This window comes from Athene noctua, chromosome 10 (assembly GCF_965140245.1).
Source record: "Athene noctua chromosome 10, bAthNoc1.hap1.1, whole genome shotgun sequence".
NCBI classification, from domain to species: domain Eukaryota; kingdom Metazoa; phylum Chordata; class Aves; order Strigiformes; family Strigidae; genus Athene; species Athene noctua.
The window spans coordinates 9,084,057-9,104,384 of NC_134046.1; the positions used below are offsets into that span (position 1 = coordinate 9,084,057).

Genomic DNA, 20,328 nt, shown 5'->3' on the forward strand with positions numbered 1-20,328 from the left:
AGGAGCAGAGGGACAGAAGTCTGAGCAATTCTGGTCTATGGTGCTTGCATGACCCCCCCTCTGCTTCTCTCTGCACAAAGCAGCATTGGAAAATTCCATAGCGCTCCTATGGAAAACGCAGCGTAATTAACTCATTTTGATACGAAGCCTTTAAAGACGAGACCTTTGTGTTGAACATATTTTACTGTTCCACTCCTCTTCTACTGTCCTATATTAATCAAAGCTGTAACCCCTGTTGTCTTTGCACTACGAATCAGAATGTGCCCCTGGCGAAGAATGAGGGAAAAGTCAACAGGAATTAAGTTTCAGTGCAACTGTTTACTCAACTGTGGCCTGCAGTTATTGAAATTTTATCCGTGGTTTTGTGTGACTACTGCAGTAATGAATTCAGCATGGCTGTGATTTTCTCACTGATGGTATTCTCACTTCAAGTAAAAACCTGTAGGATGAAAATGATTGAAACAACCAAAGTCTATGCATTTAGCATCATCCATTTTTCTGACTTGTTTAATTATGGCAGCTTTCTGTCTTAGGTTGGCAAACAGGGTCCCCTGCTCCTCCGCAAGCCTTTGGTTTGCTTTGTTTTTGAGTGCAGGTTTTTTTCTTCTCCACAACAACCTGCTAAAAAGATCACTGTACACTTAGGGGAGTCTTAACCAGCTGCCAATCGCTTATTTAAAAGGTTTTAAGAATGCTTATTGCATTAGAGAAAGTGCGGGTTAGGCATAAGTGTATTCACCATGGCTCTGCTGCAGCCTTTGTTCCCAAACATGTTAATGATACATGCCCAGCACTTTGGTGTAAAATTTCCTCGGAGGGCTTCAAAATTTTATCAGGGAAAAGAAAAAGACAAAACATATTATGCAGATAATTTACACTGGTGAACTTGGTCACTTCCCAGAAAAGACATTAATTAAAATACAAAGGCAAAACTCGGAATTTTGCTCAGATTCTTCTGAATTGAGGAGTACGACACGGGATGTATTTATTTATTTATTCTGACGTTTTGCCACAGCAGATACCTCCACAGCCTTTCTCACTAATAGAAAACATTCTGTTGATAGAGGTTGCTAGGTTATATTAAAATTTGTTGCAAAAACAAAACTTAACGTTAGTGTATTTTCCACCCAGTGACATATTTTGGAAACCAGTTATTTGTATACAGTGGTTCACCCAATTGCCGCCACCAGACTCAACACATTCAGGCAACGGAAGCAAGCCCTGATCTTTGGGTATTTCCAGGGAATGATTAAAAAAGGAGCCCCAGAAGAAAAGTCCAACATTTCCCTTTACATTAATGACTGCAGTCCCCTATGGACAAAAATGTACACCATGTCATAGGCAAGTCCTAAAAGCCTCCTCTGACTGGCAAATATGAAGGGTTTGGGAGGGGGGGAGTTAAATGCTTCATGCTTTTTCTGTAAGTAGGAAACTTGTAATATGTCTTACAGTACCTGCTGTTGCTGAAGATGTGCTAAATCTGCAGCCCCAATTTCAACTGAAGGTGTCTCGCCGTTTGATCTCACTTCCCGCAGGCTGCACTCTAGTAAATGGTTGCCACCGCTCGCTCCATTCTGAATGGCTGAACCGTTACTTTTTGTCTCAGTCCCAGATTCTTGCATCATGACTCAAAAACCTGAAATAATTTAGGGGAGGGGAAAAAAAAAAAAAAAAAAAAAAAAGCAGCTGTTAAAACAGTTGCTGTATGTAAGGAGACATGCCCTGTTTTAAATCCTGCCAAAACTGTAAACATTTGTCATTTCCCTTCATACGATTTATCTTTCATTAATGGTTCATGCTACTAGTTGATGTTTATTTATCTGTTGGTACAGCTATAATTTTAGTAAGTTAGTTCTGTTCTAAATATAGTATTATTTGCTCAACATCTTTTTTCCCTTAGAGAAAAAAAAAATATTTTTGAACGAACACACAGAATCCATAATTAAATTTCTCTAGTTACATCTGGATGCTTTCCTTTCAACGGATGAATCATTCTCTGCAACATATGATGGACAATACCAAAAACTTGGTAGACACTACGTAGGGGCAGGTAGGTGAAGTGGAGCATTCATTATTTTGGTGTCCATTAACACCACGATATCTCCAAATTAGCACCTTTTATTACTCTGAAGCAATTTAGGCTGAGTCTGGGATGTGCTGGACACAACCAGTTTTCATTTGGGGCAAACTGCTTCAACTGCTCACAGAATTAGTCTTTTTGGCAAATTTTCTGGCTATGGATTTGTCTGGCTTTGGATGCACTACTGCATTACAGCGAAGAGCCTCCTGCATTACTTGACTACACATCATCTTAGTAGTCACAGCTATTCACAGCCAGCCCTCTCAACTCTTGGCAGATGTCTGTCCCTGGATGCTTTACAACCCTGCACTTCTCCGTAACATCACTGGGTCACAGACCCCACAATAAGGAGGAGCATGAGGATGATGCCCACTTGCTTACACCAGAGCTCATGGGATTCCCACGTCTTTGAGAACTGACAGCACAACATCCCCCTAAACAAAGCACATATGCCAGTTTTCAGCTGCAAACTGCTACCTTTGAGATCTTTTGATGGGTTGCTTCATAGATACTTCCACCCTCAAGGCCCCAGGTTCTACAATTTAAGTGTTACTAACCTGCTCTGCTTCCACCAGCCCATGTCTCCCTCCCTTCGTGCTCCTCCTCTCAACCTTTCCCAGGAAAACAGGGTACAGTAGGCCAAGCTGCACTCTCCAAGCACATTTCCTACCTCCACGCTAACTCACCACGTGCACATGCAAGTCAAATACCTCTGTGCAGGGCAGTTCACCTTGGAATTACGATACTTTAAATTTAAGGGAGAACCTGTTTGAATTCAGTAACTACCCCTATTCAGAAGGAAGATGAAAAATCCTCTCCTCTCCCACATACAAGGGAAAATATCAAATCATAAAGGGTGAGAGAAAGCAATGTATTTCAATGGAAAAATACCAGAGGAAAACACTTTCCCTGCAAACTCCGCACGTACGTAATTCGGGGCCCCTGGCTGCCAAAGGTGCAGAAACGGCTGGAGACAGCAGTTCCTCCTTGCCCAGATGTCTGCTGGCCCCAGGTGACATTCAGCACCAGCCCCCATGTGTAGAGCTACGCTCAGGCCCAACGCACCAATACCAGACCTCTCATTCATTTGGGAGCTTCAGACGTTCACAATGATGATCCATACGGCTGATAATCAAAACGTCATAACTGAGCAGCAGCTGACTAACGAGGGCTTTGTCACCACCACGCTCCGGTGTTGCCACTCCTCGCTGATCCACGTCCGAGGAGGGTGAATTGCTCATGAGCTGGACCCCACTCCCATCATGACGGGATCTATTCACACTGATGGCCGCCCAGGCACATGGATGGTGCTAGGACAGATTCAAATGTTCTGATTACATTTAAATAAATTTCAGCTGGTCTATGGAAACTTCTTTCAATCTGTTTTGTGAAATCTTCAAATTATGCAAGGGGACAAAAGGGCTTGAGGGCTCATTATAAAGCCTCTGTCAACTCCCCTATAAAAGCTCCAGAGATCTAAACAAACCTACAGCTTTCCCAACACCACTAGCAAATACTTTTGGGTTTTAACATGATCTTGCTCTGACACAGACTGAGCACGGTGTGTTTTTCATTTTCAGCACTATAAGGAAAGCCCACAAGCATGATAAGGCCTAAATAAGTGTTTACATCTAACAAGCAAGGCTGGATTACACACTGGGCAGTGACTGAGTGGTACAGGTTGCTTCGTAAGAAGAGACAGGAGTGAGATTCTCCAGACAGCTCACAAGTTACTCAAAGGTATATCATGCAATAGTAAAAACTACACACCTCTTTTAACCAGAGATAAATCAAAAAGAAAGAACTGATGTAATTGTTTTCTACTTCCATTCAAATTTGGGGTCAAGACTCAACTGGAGAAAATGGAGCATTACTTTAATTTACCTCAGCAGAAGATGTGGACAAGGATGACCTCCATGTAAAATTGGATTAGCAGGTTAAACTCACCCACGTCTTTGACTGTTGCGATGCAAATGGTGGGAGGCACATCCCCACCACACCCAACAGAGGAAGGACATACTAAAGATCTCATGGAAGGTGCCTCCAGCAGATGCCACAGCGGAAAGAGATGCTAAAACCACTGTGCCAAAAAAGTAAAGTAGTACATTTCATTCTCCAATGCTTCTGATGCAACAAATTGACTGGAAACAAGAAACTGGATAAACTACTATGGACGGTCTGAGAAAGCACCAACCAAAGCTCCGAAATGCCTCTGACAGAGCAAGAAGAATGTGCACCACTGAGGAGCAGATCTATCACTGCCTGATCACAATTTGTTGGCTCGCCCTTCTGAACGAAATATCTCCAGGACACAGACAATAATTCACAGCCAAACTGGTGAAGAAATTATTTATTGTCTCTAGGATTGCAAAATGCTCCTGGAAAGAAACAACAGTAGAAATTGCTACAATTTTTCCAACCTATAGGACTGAGAAAAAGATGGATTGTTGATAGTATTTGGTCACAAAAAAAAAGATCATAGTTCTTGAGAACCTTCTCCATGACAAATTTCATGCTCTGTTTTACCTTTCAGAGTACTCCAGCCAGATACTGCCCGAGCTGCACAGGTCTGGCCCCAGCCCCTCCACTGGCTGTGCCCACCCTACATATCGTATCCAACAGAACTGGCAGCAGCTATCAAGGAAACGGAACTGAAAATGCAGTTTGCAAAGAGAACATCAAAAAAGTAAGAAGAAAACTGGGATGTTTGGACTTCCAAAAAATTATTTTAAAAGCAGAAGTGAACATCTCTGAGCAAATTTGGCTTTAGAAACACCTGTTTGCAGGTAGTCAACTTCAAGACAACTTCAACTGGACATCAACACAAAACTAATCCACTGTCTAAAATACCTCCAATAGAAAACAGGATTTTCAAGGAAGAAAAGGTAAAACTGTTTTTATTTCTTCGCTGTAGTCAAATGTGAGTTGACATAAATAATCACCGTTTGGTTTGATCATTAAATGTCACGTCATAAAAATCAACCTGTGAGAGCCTTCTGTAAGAACGATTCTTATTTGTCTTTTCGAGTACACCTAAATGAGCAGAGGTGATAGTACACTGAGGATGGCTGAGATAATTGTCTCTCCTCAGCAACAGAGGAGCAGGCCTTACAGAAGCCTATTAGTGACATGTGTCATTCAAAATTGTGAAAGAAAAAAGCAAAGCAAAGTTGACTTCATGTAACATGAATAGGTTCTCTGGGAACTGAACTGAAGCTTCAGGTCTAACACCACAAACTGTGATTCTGGTCTGAACACAACTGCAAGTAACTAAATTAGTGCTGAAGAAGCCGTTACACTTAATGATTTATTAGAGGAAATAGAGTGCTCCACAAAAGCTTCCATGACATGCAAGAGACCATGTTCTGACTTAAGATATTTAATGGCAAAAGAGCACATCCATCTCATGTTCTACACAGCAGGACAACTCTTGTATCAACTCTGCAAAAGAAAAGGTATTTTTACAGCTTAAAATAGGTGGGTTCTTACCAGTGTAAGTATCTTTCTTTTTTTATAAGAATTCTATAATATTTCATGTTAGGAGTAATACAGAATGACTCTTTAAGATTATTAAAGGTGACACAAGATGTTTTTCCCCATATGAAGGGACCAAAGCTAAGCTGCAGTATGAACAACAACATGCAAAATTTTATCCCAAAATCAAGGAGCACTTAAGAACTGTTCTTACACAACTTAATGTCAGCTTGGTTTAAAAATCTCACAACAGTGTCCATTTTCTGAAGATTCCCATCTTAACCTGTACAAAACCTTTTCTAGCTCTGATACACAAACACAAAGCCAAAGCCATACTACACTTTGGCCCATCTCCTTGGTGAATATGTTACATTCAAAGTAACGGAATAAAATTTCAATGGAGTGGAATCAAAGCAAGGCACTCTGTCAACAGAGGGAGAACAGCTCATCATCTTCCAGATGACTTGGACAGAAGTAGGGGACAGCTAATTTCTTAAGAGCATGGTCAAAATGGAAAAAAAAAATAGGCTGGATGTGAACTTTGACTGAATCAAAATGATCTTTCTGAAGACTTCAGTGTCAGTGTTTTGAACTAAAAAGATAGAACCTGAAGGAATCCTAATTTTTAAAATGTTCTGTGCTAATCCATTAAAAAAAAAAAAAAAAAAAGTCCATAACATCATAAAGACCAGATGCTGCAGACGCACGTCTCAGCTCCACTGGACTATTCAGATGAGCAAGGTTAAGCATGGAGATTAGTAGGCAGGAGGTGGGCGCTGAAGTGTGCAATTTCTGCAATTCTTCTACTAGTATAGTTTCTAAAGACTAAGCAGCATTGTTTAATGTCAGCATGAGGGAGGATTTACTGACTGAAGCACCCGTCAGAATAAGGACCCACTGCAAGTCTGAAAGACTGAGGGACTGATATTCAGATGTATTTAGATGCCTCGCCATACACGGAGGCATCTGGCGAGACATTTTTAAGACTTCTGAATAAGCACCAATCTACATCTTTAAGCATCTCATCACCTTTAAAAAACTATCCCCGGGGTCTTTGGGGCCTTAAAATCTCTTGTTTTAATATGCTTCCAGACTCAACCCGGACTACAGATTCAGAATTGTAGCCTGCATGTTTCAAAGTTATTTCCAAGGCTGATGATTTTATTTCTACTATTAGTACTTGGAGGTGTTTACAAATATATATATGCACATAAAGATCATTCAACATTTCTGTCCCCTGGGATCACTGCTAGAGCAAAAATGTTGTCACAATACATCCCCTCTTTGTCACATTTGTGAAAGATTTTAAGCTAACAAAAAGTTCAGTCTTTATTCCAGGGCAGTTAATTAAGGTTGACCAAGTCAGGCAGAAGTAAATTAACTTGGCTGATCAATTATTTATATGAAGCAGAATAAATGCCCTTAAAGAACTTGGCCCAGCCATGAAAGGACATGTAAATTAAACACAACACAAATTTATAAAATATATTTATACTTTTGCAGGCAGAAGAGTTAATGTAAATCAGTTTTAAGTGAGTGATCAAATCACAATATCTAGTCCTAAACTCTCCAGTAGGCGTACTATCCATACATGCATAGTTTATAAGTAAACATGTTACCGCTTTGTTGCAAGCGGTTCCCCAAAGCAAGCTCAGGACTAACTTAAGAGCATAGCTCTGGATAACTATAAAAAAAAACCTAACAACATTTGGAAGCATTTCATGACAACGCAATGCTGCAAAGACAGGATTTTACCTCTTGAAAATGAAATGCGCTCCAGAGCGTGACTGGCAAGGCAATACACAAAGCACGAGCAAAGCTGCTTCCTACCCCCAGCACAGGTACAAGAGCAGTGCAGGAGCAGCCTGGTGCTCCCAGCACTGCCCGCTGTCAGCAGCGAGGACCACGACGGCTTTTCCAGGAGACCACTGCCCAGCTCACAGGTGGTCTCTTTTAGTCCCAGTATCTCTGGAGCAAGTGCCCTGTGGTGGAAAGTGTCTCAGGCTCCACATTCCACCACCACTTCTGAATTTTTCCAGGAACATGCTTCGGCAGCCCCCAGCCGATGCCAAAATACCCATCTCCTCCAGCTGACACCCCGTCCCTAGGTCGGTGAGGCGCCCAGCAGCGCTGTCCCGCCATCCATGAGTTCAGAAAAAGAAAAAGGATTCACTAGTGGAAATTAAAAGCCTTGTGTAAGGTAAGGCTTTGATCTACCGTGGGGGAAGGCGTACAGATGTTCAGCTGCTCATTTACTAAATTACACCATGTCACAATTAACTGTGAATCAGCCAGCTTCACATGAGCAGCTCGAGGGCTGCCACCACACTAAGTACAGAAATAACGCCGGGGAGGGGAGTCCAAACTAGCCAGGTGGACCAGATGACTTCTCTCTGCCTGTGTTTGTGGTTAGCACGACTATTAGAAAGAGCCATCCCAACATATGGCATGATTTAACTAAATCAGATCACGCTGAACTCACCAGCCTTTCTCAACTTACAAACCCCTCCGCTCTCGTCATTGCAGATGGGTGAACACCCGTCATGCTTTTAGAGTTTTCAGTAGCCGTCATTTATCCTGCTGACAGGGTGTATTTTAGGTATAATTATGTACTAACTAACTATAGATCAACTGTCAGTACATTAGGGTACTTTTTGGATAAAACTTCATGCTTACCCCTTTGAAGGCCACTCGCCTACACACTACTCGTGGTTGCTGAATTGTGCAGGAGTATGAGAAAGGAGAAGGGGATTCAAAGAGCAATTAAGGATGATCTTTAAGAATCAACCGAAATAGTAAGGAATGGAGCGAGTCAGGCTCCGCTGTCCTGAAAAGTGATGCTGAGTCACATCTTTACAGCAGTGTTTGGAGGAGAGGCAAACCTGGAGCAAGGCAAGGGAGGAACACGCACGGGATGTGTGGAAAGAGGAAACAAAGAGACAGCGACGAGGTGAAATCCTTTGATATTTCCTCAGCTTAAAGAGGTAATTCAACGCATTAAAATGGATCCTTGAAATTTCAAAGGATGAAACTCGCACAACAAAGATTGTCGAGAGTGCTATTTTCTAGGATTAGAACAAAAACGTATTGGGATTTGCTATATGATCTTACATCGCTGAGCAAGACTGTATACTTGCTGTTATGCAAGCACCATCTTCCAATAGTGAATTTTCATAATTATAACAGAAAGGCGTAAATTTTCTAATGCATGGCAGTTCAAAAAGTAATCAAGAGAATGAGCCTGAGGGCTATTTTAATGTATGCAAAGCTAGTGACCCACAGTAAATGGGAGGTAGGCTTCAATGAATGCAAAGTAATGCACACATACTAAAGACCTGGTCTGATGAGGGACGGCTAAAATTAACACCCAATTAATTTCCGAATTGACAAACAAATGAAACCCATAAATCTACTTTCTCATTAATTTTCTTGTGGTATAATTTAAAGCAGTAATATGAGGGCAAAAACTGAGCATTATCCATCATAAATATCAAAAAAGATAGCACTGTAACACCATAAATTATGCATATTACCTGTTGTTAAAAATGATTAATGTATTATCAACTTTATCGTGCACTGTATATGTCTAGACGTATCTAAAATCTGAAATTTCATTTACTGCTTAGGAAATAAAGGGTCCAGAAGAAATGGGATTATCTACAGCGCATCCTCGGCTTTGCCTCCTGACATGGGCGCAGCCCTGGCGCTCTCACCTCGGCTGGACGCGTCCCAAGCCTTGGGTCAGGGGAGGCTGAGCGCATCGCAGAGGTGATGTGCTGAGCCTCCCCAGGGAAGAGAAACACATCACGCTGCTCTCAGAGCATCCCCGTGAGCCGATCCGTGGCCCCAGCACCTGGCTCACACGGGGCTGCTCCCCTTCCCTGCCCTCCCAATGCTGGAGAAGAGCTACTTGGTGATGCAGAGCCATGGGGAGGGGAGGGAGGCAAAAAACGAACAAGGAGGAGGAAAATGCAAAGCTGTAATTGAAATCAGTGAGCGAAAAGCCAGTGCTTTCCAAAAGTGCTTGAGCACATCACCTTGGCCAACGGGAGAAGGATGTGGGTTGCATCACCTCCTCCCTGTGGGCCATGCCAGTGACAGACTGAACTTCCACCAGCCTGAACCTCTACCGGCATTTGCGTCCACTTGCCACCCTCAAGACTCCTGAACAGCAGCTTCACCTACTCCTGTATAGATGCAGGCTGCCACAACTTTTTATTTATTTAACTGTATACAACACCACAACCTCTTTCACTGTTTGCACGACTGGCTTGCGCTGCCTGGGTTACTTCTTTGCAGCAGCATCATGTATTGTTAGGGCCACAGAAACCTGAAATCATTTGGAGGCAGCTCAGTGAAAGGCTGACTGATGCTCTGCAGGAGCTGAGATTTAAGACAGCTGTGGTGAGCAGAAGGAAAGGAGAGTCAGGAGCCTAATCCCACTCATTCCGCACTGACTTATTGTGAAATCATGGCCAAACAACTTAACTTCTTAGAGAATCAGTCATTGCAGTTACCCCTGAGGAAATCTCTTCTGCTGAGGGCACTGCTGACCACAAACAGTAAGAACAAGCAAATCCAAGAAAAAGTAATTGAAACAGACATTAAAAGGTTACCATTTGCTCTGTTCAAAAGAGCTAAAGCTGGTCCCCATGAAAAGCTAGTGCACCAATATATACCAAGCTGTGAAGATAATAGGTCTCACTCCTTTCCTCGAGGTATGACCCAAAACGTTAGGCAGAGACGATGCACAACTCAGCCTTCCCCAAATGAGCTTTTTGCATCCTCCCTTCATTTGACACACATGCACAGAAGTTACTCCCAGTCTCACCTTGGATAAGCGAACCCCCTTTGCAAAGCCAGCTCTATCTCAATCTATGCCTCTCAGCTTGACAGCTATTAAAATCCATATTCAGCATGAAGCTCATGCCATAGCTGCATAAAAGCTCAAGAGCTGGGCCACTTCCAAGCGACTGGCAAATATGATGTAATCATTTACATACCATCATCAGCAGAGTGAGGTTCCTTCCTCTCTCTTGGGGAGAGCTGTCTTTCAGCATGAGCTTGACAGAAATCATCCTTACCATCACAGGGATCATCATTTATTTGGAAGGAAAGGAACAGCGAGTGGCAAAAAAAAAAAACACAAAAAAACCAAACCAAACAAAAAACCATAGTTCATTGTACTGTATGACTCCGCAACTGCTACCGTACGGACCTGAGCACCATCCACACTAGAGAAGAAACTCCTCCAGAAGGAAGGACACTGAACTGCAGCACGGTGAGGTGTCGAGTGGCTGCAGAGCTGCCTTCGTGCTGGCCTCACGGCTGTTGTCTCTCAGGGGGTACCCACCTGCTCATCCCAGCCCGGGCACAGGAATGTGCAGGGCTCCCCGTGGTTTCATCTAAAACAGGAACAGAAACTGCAGAGCTATTCTCACGGCCCCGGACTTATTTGTTTGTATGCATACTGCTCTGAGCTTGCAACAAACTCCTGCAGTCTGTCTCTCAGAAAAACAGGCAACTCTTAACCAAATGAAAGGCCAAAGTTGCATCTAGTAAATAGAGTTAGTTTATGCTAGACAGCAGCAGCACCGCTACAATAAGATGGTATCAAACCCTGCAAGACCGAGCACTGGCTGTAGATGAATTAGACTCCCACCCTTCATGCATATCTCCACTAAAGCGTTTCTAAACTGTCTACCAGCCTCCAGAAGTCAAAAACCACCTCAAAGCCAGGTGCAACTTTGCAATACTTCTGCACAATACAATTTTCACTTCGCTATTTTCACTTAGTTTAAAGCAGCAAAGGTTTGATTCACCGCAGTAACACAAGGCAATTAATGACCAGCTTGTCCACTTCCACACTTCAGGTACCTCCCGCTTCCCCCTCCAGCCCTGACACCGCTCTAGTAGCCAAAACGAACAATATGTTTGGACCACTGGTGCGAGTTAGTGAATACAATATATCACATTTTTATGCATATTTTGTTGCTTGCTTTTCCAAGGGATGAAAAGGACAATTATTTAATTTTATCCTTCAAAAGCTCCTTAGAAATGTATATTCAAGATATTCTCACAGATTAATTCACATACAAAGGAACAGACACCACCTTTGTACAAAAAGAGTTAACAATTCCTTCTCAAGGTCACTCTAAGAGGGTTTACTCCCTTTGTGTGCAAAACCCTAACAATATACTGTTAGTGCTAACAGGTCCTGCCTGGCATTTGAAATCCAAGCCCCATTCAAAAACAATAACAAACAATAACTTTGAAAAACAAAGATGGTGTGAGTGAGTTTTTCTTGCTCATTTGCAAAACCACCCGAAAGCAACAACTACCAGGATGGCGCTCTCTAATTAGGACTCCCAGAAACCAAAGAGCAAACAGCCAGCATACAGAAATTAGCAGATGTAAACGGCAGTTTTCCAGTTATAAAAAGAAGAAAAGCAGCTCTGTCATCTCACTCGCAGGAGGAGGAGCGACAGAGTACGTTTTTAAATTTGGTATTTTCTCTCCATTCAAACAGCTCTGTTTCTAAAACAGAGATTTTCCTCAGATCTCCTCAGAAATAAAAGTGAAAGCTTTGCCTTTTCCAACTCCATCAAGGGCACATGCATCAATTCAAAATCCGACATGAGAAAAGAAGGAAACCAAAAAGCCCCCAACCAAACGCTGACACAGAATAGAAGGCTGTACTTTTGGGGTGATTACCTGGTTCATAGCCCTATATCTTTGTCCTAGACCTTCTAACTCCTTGTTTGCTCCATGCAGGATTTTCTAGCCCTCAGCCGTCTACCGCTGTGCTAGTCGTCTTGCAGGAGTGCTCTCTCCCTTCTGAAAAAAGCAAACAACTGGATAGATATCATTACACTAAGGAAATCTCTTGGAAAAACCAAACAACTTGCTAATCTTTCTAGCCCCTTCACCCAAGTTAAAGATAAGCAAAGCAAACCAAAGTGAGTTTCAGCCACATTCCAGGGACAAGCTCCCCTTTTTCTCCTTTATCAAAATCCCAGCATTTAAAGGTTTTTTTCCAGACCTTGCAGGATAAACTGCTGCTCACACCCGCAAACAAAGCAATATTTGTTTAATAACTGATTGCTGCCATGGGTACAGTAAACAAGGGGCCCAGCATTTGTGTTTATGAACAAACACATCATCTTGCAAGAGCAATTTAACATTAACCAGGTGGAATAATCAACAGATTTCATAGGTGACACTCGGGGCAGGACTAATGTAAACAGAGCAGGGAGGAGAAAGGGGCCACTCTTAGGGAATCAAGGTTGAGGCAAATGCATTACAGAGTAAACAGCTGGGAAGAACTCAAGACAAACAAATAGTCATTCTTCTGACATTTTGAGAAGCAGAAAGGTTGTATGTTACATACATCAGCTGCTGACCACCATGAAATCAAACCAGTTGGGGACCAGGCCTTCTTGTTTACACAGTGCCATGTTTGCTTATAAACAACAATTTGCTGTTACCAACCTCGCATTACTCATTGCATAAACGAGCAGATCAAGTGAAATCCTGTTAACTCTTCTGTGGATTGAGGGGTTTTTTTCCTCCCCTTCAACAACAACAAACAACAAGCCTTTGCAGTTTTACTGTGCAACCTCAAGACAACAGGCAGCAGGGGAAAACACATAGCTGTGCATCTGTTCCAATAAAGGGTAAAAAAAGGAGTTGAAAACACTTGAAAGTGTTTTACAAAACAAGATTTACCGGCCAAACCACTGATGTAAAAGATCTATTTGCATTTTTTAAAAAAAATACAGCAACTGTAAAAGGTGGGATGCAACATTTTCATTTCTCAGCTAGAACAAACAAGCAAAATGACAGCTTTCTATACAACTTAGTCTCCCCAGTGTGACCATGTATATGTCTCATTTTATACACATACATCCATGCCCATGCCAGCTCCCTGCATGCAGTGACGCACAAGGCTAAAGCAGCAAGGCACAGTTCAGCCCTCTTCCTCCTCCTTTCTCTCTCCCTTCCTCAACCCTCTTGCTTCCGCCTCCCATCGCCGTTCTTCAATCTCTGCAGATCTCCCCAGCTCCTTTTTGTCAACGCAAGGAGGGGTAGAAGCCCCTCTGAGGTCTTCTCACAACCAAAACCTCTGGCCCCCACCTGCTCCCCACCCGACATCCATCTCTTAGCCCCGACGCGCTGTGATGTTAGTCTTCAAGGTGCTCAAGATGCTAAAGTCCCCTGGGTTTGCCACCTTCCAGAAAGCTTTTCCTTTCCTGTCTCTCATCCCTGTAACGCTCAAGGAGGCTCCCATCACAGCGCTCTTCCAGGGAGGTTTTCTATAACTCCTCTATCCTGACTGTGGGTTTCAAGAAAATATCTCAAGTACAGGGAGAGAAGATGGATGGTCCTATTGGTAGGGGTTAATCCAGAGCTCCGGGTTACATTCCTGCCTTGACATAGTCCCCGCATGTGACCTCCAGAAGTCTCTTTATCCCTCTCCTATGTAAAATAAGTCCCTTAAGACGTTGTACTAGTTGGATGGGGGTGGAGGATGTAGCTGTGGTCTACAATATGTCCTTTTTAAACCCACCTACACTGTGGCCCCCACCTGGTCCACTGCTACCTTCTGATGAGCACCAGCACCACCACCAAACACTGAGTAAAATCATCCCAATTTCAAATATATGAAGCATCCAAGGTCACAGCTGGCCTTGGCACTTCTCTCCCCTCCCATGCCATTTCATGTGCAAACAGCGTGGTGGCCAGAAGCGTCCCCCCTCATAATATTTTCACAAGTTTTAGAATATTTGGTATTTTTCTTCACAGCACAATCCTGCACATCCACGGCTGGCCAAGAACCTCCGTTTTCTTTTACAGAAAATATTTAGCCTTTTGTTGTAGTTAAAAAAAAGGTTCAAAACCATGAAATCAGTACAACCTACTAATAAGACAGGTATTTAAATAAAACCCAAATGCAGTATTGTTCAGGCAACCGCGTATTTTTTAATACATCAGGTTGACAGCATAATAGCGGGCAGGATGAAAGGTGCGACTCGAGGACAGGGTTGGCGTCCGCACACCAGGAAAACAGAAGTGCTGCCCCATTTCCTGTGCTTCAGCAGAGTATTTCTGATGTCTGGGGCTGCCGGGGACTTAACTCTGAATTAATGATTACACACAATACCCTCCTTTCTCCCCTCCCTGCAGGACAGCGAGGGCCAGCCTCACCGAACGACTGTGAGCAGGCAGGCACGGGTCACGGGGGATTTAGATATTTCACAGCGGCTTCAAAAATTTAGACACTGCAACCTGAAGGCTTCTGAAAACATCAAGCTCCACATAAAAGTCCTGATATTTCCCTACTTGAGACAACTGCTCTCACCTCAGCTGCGCTGCCTGTTCCCCGCTCCTTTTCCAGCACGTAAAATCACAGTTTATTCAGTACAAAGTAACTACAGTATGATAAAAACTATAAGCATATCATTCAAATGCTTTATTGGTCAAATAGATGGATGCTTTTATTAGTCCAACCTTTTTTGTAATGGAGTGCCACTGATGACCCAGTGTTAGCCTCATTCCCTGCTATTAATCACACTTCTAAGAGCTCATTTTGCTTTAAAATCTTAAGAAATTGCTATAATTTAAAGACACGGTGTCTACATAATGGGAAATGCTTCACAGATTGTATCATTCTATATAAGAGAGAATTTTTATGGCAATGCTGACCATGATACCAGGGTACTACAAAACTTGAATAAAATATTTTATGAAGAAAATCTAAATGTAAACTTACTTTTGCATTTGTGGTTTGCCACATCCATAATGTTTTAATCACAGCCTTTTGGGAGTTGCAGTTTTCAACTGCATGTGGCTTACATAGATTAACACTACAAAAACACTCCCTGAACAAATATAAACAGAACAAAACAAAATTAAATTAAAATTAAATAAAAGGATAGACTATGAGAATAAGACTGTTCAAGATGTATTTTAACAACGTTAACGCAATTTTTTAAAATTTCGTTGACTATATTATCTCTTTTCTGCACTGGGAAAAACAGATTATGTTTACTGTGAAAAACTTTTATGACAAAGTGGAAGCATCTTACGAATTTACCTACACCGAGAATTAAATTAATATAATGATGGTCTTAACCCATATTATTAAAATGTACTTTGCAAAATGTTTTGACAGTGTTGACTGCTGCAAGAAGGAAAACACATTTAAGACAATTTCAGCCAAATGCAAAAGCAGAAGCTTTCCATTTTTCAAATGTAAAGTAAAAAGCATCTTTAAACATCTTCTTAGGAAAGAAAATGCAGAGCAATTATGTTATATGGCACACACAAAAGCATGTTCTTCTCCTCAGTTCTCTAACAAGATATTAGTACCTCCTGGCCTTAGGAATACTATGTGTAAATCACATCATATTCAGAGTGTCTGAATTAATTATAATAGGAGCTGGAGAGAAATGTTAACTTTCCAGGTTGTTGCTAAGGATTAGCCCTTGTTTACAATTCTGTATTTATAGAACAAGAAAAATTTGTCAAATGAAGGGCAAAGAGGAAAGCAAGAACACAAATTTAGCTTTGATTTCAAAACAAATCAGATCTTGCAACCATTCCCTGAGAAGAAAACCACAGTTTTTAATGTGAAGATGCAAATGAGTCTCAGAATATAAAAATGTTTTATAATTCTGTGCATTCAACACTACTAGATGTTATTTAAAGAATTTATGTTAACATTTCTCATCCTCACACAGCAAGTCCAAGATGCTGCAAACAGCATCTATTTAAAATGGTTCGTGTTTCTATGGGGCACTGGGTAGCTGAGGAGGCTGAAGCAGAAGGCAGCAGCATGTTTGGCCCCCAGGCACCAGATTCGTAGGGGTGCATGGACTCCTCCAAAGGGGTTCAAGACAGTGTGCTAGGAGGAAGAAACTCCTTGCCTTCAATAGGTTTAACGTTGGCTACATGGAGGTCAGCATCTCCATCCAGAGGGCAAGTCGTATATCTCGAAACCACTGGAAAAGACACCTTGGCGTCCCCAAATGCAGTGAGCCTGTGATGGGAACAAGCCACCTTTTAAGAAGGGCACTCAGGAGCCAAGGAAAGGTTCACTGTGCAAAACCTGGTATTTCTAGAGAGCAGTGCAAGGATGGATGGCTCAAGGCTCAAAGTCCATGGGAAGGGTCCCAGAGAGCAGAATGCCAAAGCTCTGCAGAGACTTGCAGGTCTCAGGCATCTTGGCAAAACTGCCTGGAGAAGTTTATACTGCTCACTACTCTGAGGATAAAGAAAGCACTTCGGCCTCCAGCACTTTCATTTCTTTTTGCAAACAAAGGCACACCCATTACAATTAAGCTGCAAAACCATTTTCATTAGGACGTCTTGTTTTCACACACTTAAAGCCTTCTGAGATCTGCAGTCCCTCTCATGCTCCCATCAGTGTGTGCTTGTGTGTGGAAAACGAAGCAAGGGCTCTTTAGTGGTTTCAGTTTATGGAGAAGCAAATGGAAAAATGCTTTTTTCCCATTTAAAAAAAAAAAAAAAAAAGTAACCACCAACTTCTGAGCAGGGTGACTTGCAAAAATGCTGAGCACCCACAACTGAGAGCATCTAACCCCCCCTCAAGAATCAGGCCCACAACACAAATAAGAAAAATGCACTTAGCTAAGCTTTTGTGGAAACATAGACAGTCTCCTTTCCTTGCCCTGTCCAAGGGCTATGGCTATCAGATTACAGCTAGGACAGAACGATGCAGAAGAGAAACCATACATGTGCCTGTGAACATTGGTGCGTAAGCTAGCACACACATACGTTATGAAAGTACCCAACGTACCGGTTTAGCATCAGCCAGAACTGAGTAACTGGGGCAGAAGAGTTGCTTTCCTCCCCAGTTTTGTCTTGATGTTTTCCTTCCCAGGAACAGCTCCAGTCTGGGTCCAGAGCAAGGATCCCACCCCACCACATTTCTGTGCAGGAGACGTGTACGTACTGCACATGTTCCTCAACAGCCACATGCTCAACAGTGACACACATGGATCCCAAGCACCCAAAAATACAGTTGGTCCTCACCACACTGGCCCAATAGAGGGGGAAAAAAAACTGTGAATTTTTTCCACCTCAAAATTTCATCCTGTGCCTGAGAAAACTCCCTAAAAAAGCTCTGTCGAAACCGATTTGTTTCTACTCACCAAAAAAAGCACATATGCCTACTTTTGAGTCAGGATGCAGGAAGCCAAGCTCTTAATCCCTCTTCTGCATTCACCCATGGCTGAAGAGCAATGCCCATCTAAGCCACCATCAGAGATGGCTGGGAAAGGGAGAGGCAACAGCAGAGAGGAGCAACTGGACACCAAACAAGCCTCTCCAGATTGTCTTGGCCAACAACAACAGGCAATTGTGAGCACTCCTGCGGTTGCCCATGCCTTTTCCATGCGTGATGCCAACAGAACAGAGAGCCTCCCAATAAACAGCACTGTGGTCCCACGACCTCTCCACAACAAGCTGCGTGGCCCTAGATTGGAAGGGTCCATCACTGACAAGCTCGGCAGAGGTTGCTCTGTGCTCTGGGAAAGGGCTTTTCTGGTGTTGGATCCCCAGCAGCACGCGGGGGCCGTTTACAACCAGCGATGTGTGTTTAATGTTCAAAATCTGTGCTGAAGACAGTATTTGAACATCTCCAGCCGCATGCAGGTGCACGGTCACACAGATGTGCTGGCTCCTTGACACGGCAGAGCTAAGGCATGTGGCTTCCTGCTCCAAGGGCTTGTGAAAGAGAGGATACACTCTATTTACAGTCTATTCAAGACAAGACTATTCAGTGTCAGGATGTGCTGTAAGAGGGCAATCTGCACCCTAAACTGGATTGTATGATACCGCAGTCACAGACTGTATGATCTCTTCCTTTGGATTAAAACTGTTTGCACAAGTCAAAGCAGAACAAGGAGAGTAACAAAACATACAGTGTATTTTGTTCTACGCTACAGCCACATATTTTAACTGCCTCAGCCGAATTCTTAGAGTAAACACAGCTTTAAAAGAAAATAGCTAGAATAAAGAGCTTCTGGAAAGTTCCTACTGATTATGCATGCAAGAATTCTGCTACTGCTTCCTCCCATCATCTGAAAAACAAACCAAACACCCAACTTCCACAACTATCTACAAAAGTGCTATTTTTCTGAAACATGTTACAATACTATCTGAGGTCTGCAAGTTGTAATGAATGCATCTTGTTTTGTAAAATACACAGAGGAGCTCAATTAAATGAACAACTGTAAAGGAAATAGAGCTGATAAAGGAATTAATGCTCCGAGTGCCAGATCATAACGTAACATCTAGGATAACAAAACCATGTCAAACATGCAACCGCTGAAGACTTAAGTAAAAAATGAAATAAAAAAGTTAAATCCTAAAATATTTTAAGCATGTAAAATTAAGATGTGCAAAACTTATTTTATAGAATTGAGAGGGGAGCATGGGCAGCAGCAAAGGGATCTCTTGTAGCTGTTGCTTCAAGACTTACTAAATACACAGGAAGACAGAACATTTTACACACAATCACCTGCTCGGCTGGTGATCCACTCCCTTCTCATTGCCCAACCTGTATTTTTCCAAAGACCAAGCTAACGTTGTTCCCCATCCGCCAAGGCATGGCTGAAATTAGTTCACAAGTCTGAGTTTGCATCTCGGTCTCCTTTTTTTTTTTCCCTTTCCTTGCCGTTTGCCTGTGCCTCTCGGGCTGCCCACACGCTGGAAGGGAGCCGCCAGCCCCGGTGCCTGCTCAGGCTGTCTGCACACCCGACACCGGTGGGAGCACAGATTAGAGCTCAGCCGGAAGGGAGACATTTAGGGTTCTGCAAAACCTCGCACATCGGCTTTTCTCCTTTCGCAGTTGGCGTGTGAACTTGTAACTCGGAAATTGCAAGTTCCCACCAATTTTTTGGCAACTTGAACGTAATTTTTAGGAAAACATAGTATGCGGCTTTTGGCACATGGAACTACGCGCTAAGACTTTTCAGACAAAATATGCAAAGGTGATGGTCTCACAAGCCTTTAAGGGCTTGCTGGATGAAACGCAGGTTTGGAAGACAAGAGTACAAAATTCTGACTCCAACAAGCAGTAATAAAAATCTGTGTTCAAGCAGCTCCACAGACACTCACAAAACGGGCATAATATCTGCATATGGAACAGCGAAGGCAATGTGATGTACCCACAGTTATACACCACAGAGCAAACTGGGCATCTAGATATGTCTAAAACAGTCCTCATATACTTTTGACTTAAAAGGCAAGGCTATAAGCGCTTTTTGGCAGCTCTGAACATCAGTATACCCGGGGGAGAGGAGGGAGGAAAATACTTTAAATTACAGAGATGCTAATCTCCCACTTTTGATGTGTCCAACTATTAGCCAAGTTGCTCTGTCAAAACATCTGGCCTGAGCCACGGGCCTAGCAAGCAGCGTGAGATGCCCTTGGTTGGGCTGTAGCCTCATCATGTCAGTGCAACAAACGCCTGTGCTTTCCGCGCTCCTCCGGCCACGGACTGCGCGGGGGTTGCATGCACCTCTTCCTATCACCTTGCCACTGGCAAAGGCTACTGGCATCCTTCCTCCTCTTCGAGATGTGGATTTAGCACAGTATTTTTTCCCTTCTTTATGTAAGACCTTTGGTAGAAGCATGAAGCTAAAGGAGCTTCTTCAGGAACGTCACTCCCAGGACTGCTGACCTGCATGGGGTTTCCAACGGCAAAGATCCCGCGGGTGGCAGCCATGATTACCACCACGGAGCGA

At 42.9% G+C, this 20,328-nt stretch overlaps 1 protein-coding gene across 7 annotated transcripts in view; it reads right to left on the reverse strand.

The window, feature by feature from the left end:
- FOXP1 (forkhead box P1) overlaps positions 1 to 20,328 on the reverse strand; it is a 391,592-nt gene that overhangs the window by 168,124 nt on the left and 203,140 nt on the right. For all 7 annotated transcript variants that reach the window (XM_074914737.1, XM_074914733.1, XM_074914732.1 and 4 more), the window contains exon 4: positions 1,455 to 1,636. In XM_074914737.1, the coding sequence (XP_074770838.1) occupies positions 1,455 to 1,625 (171 nt within the window). In that variant the 5' untranslated portion in view covers positions 1,626 to 1,636. The remainder of the gene's footprint in view (positions 1 to 1,454; positions 1,637 to 20,328) is intronic.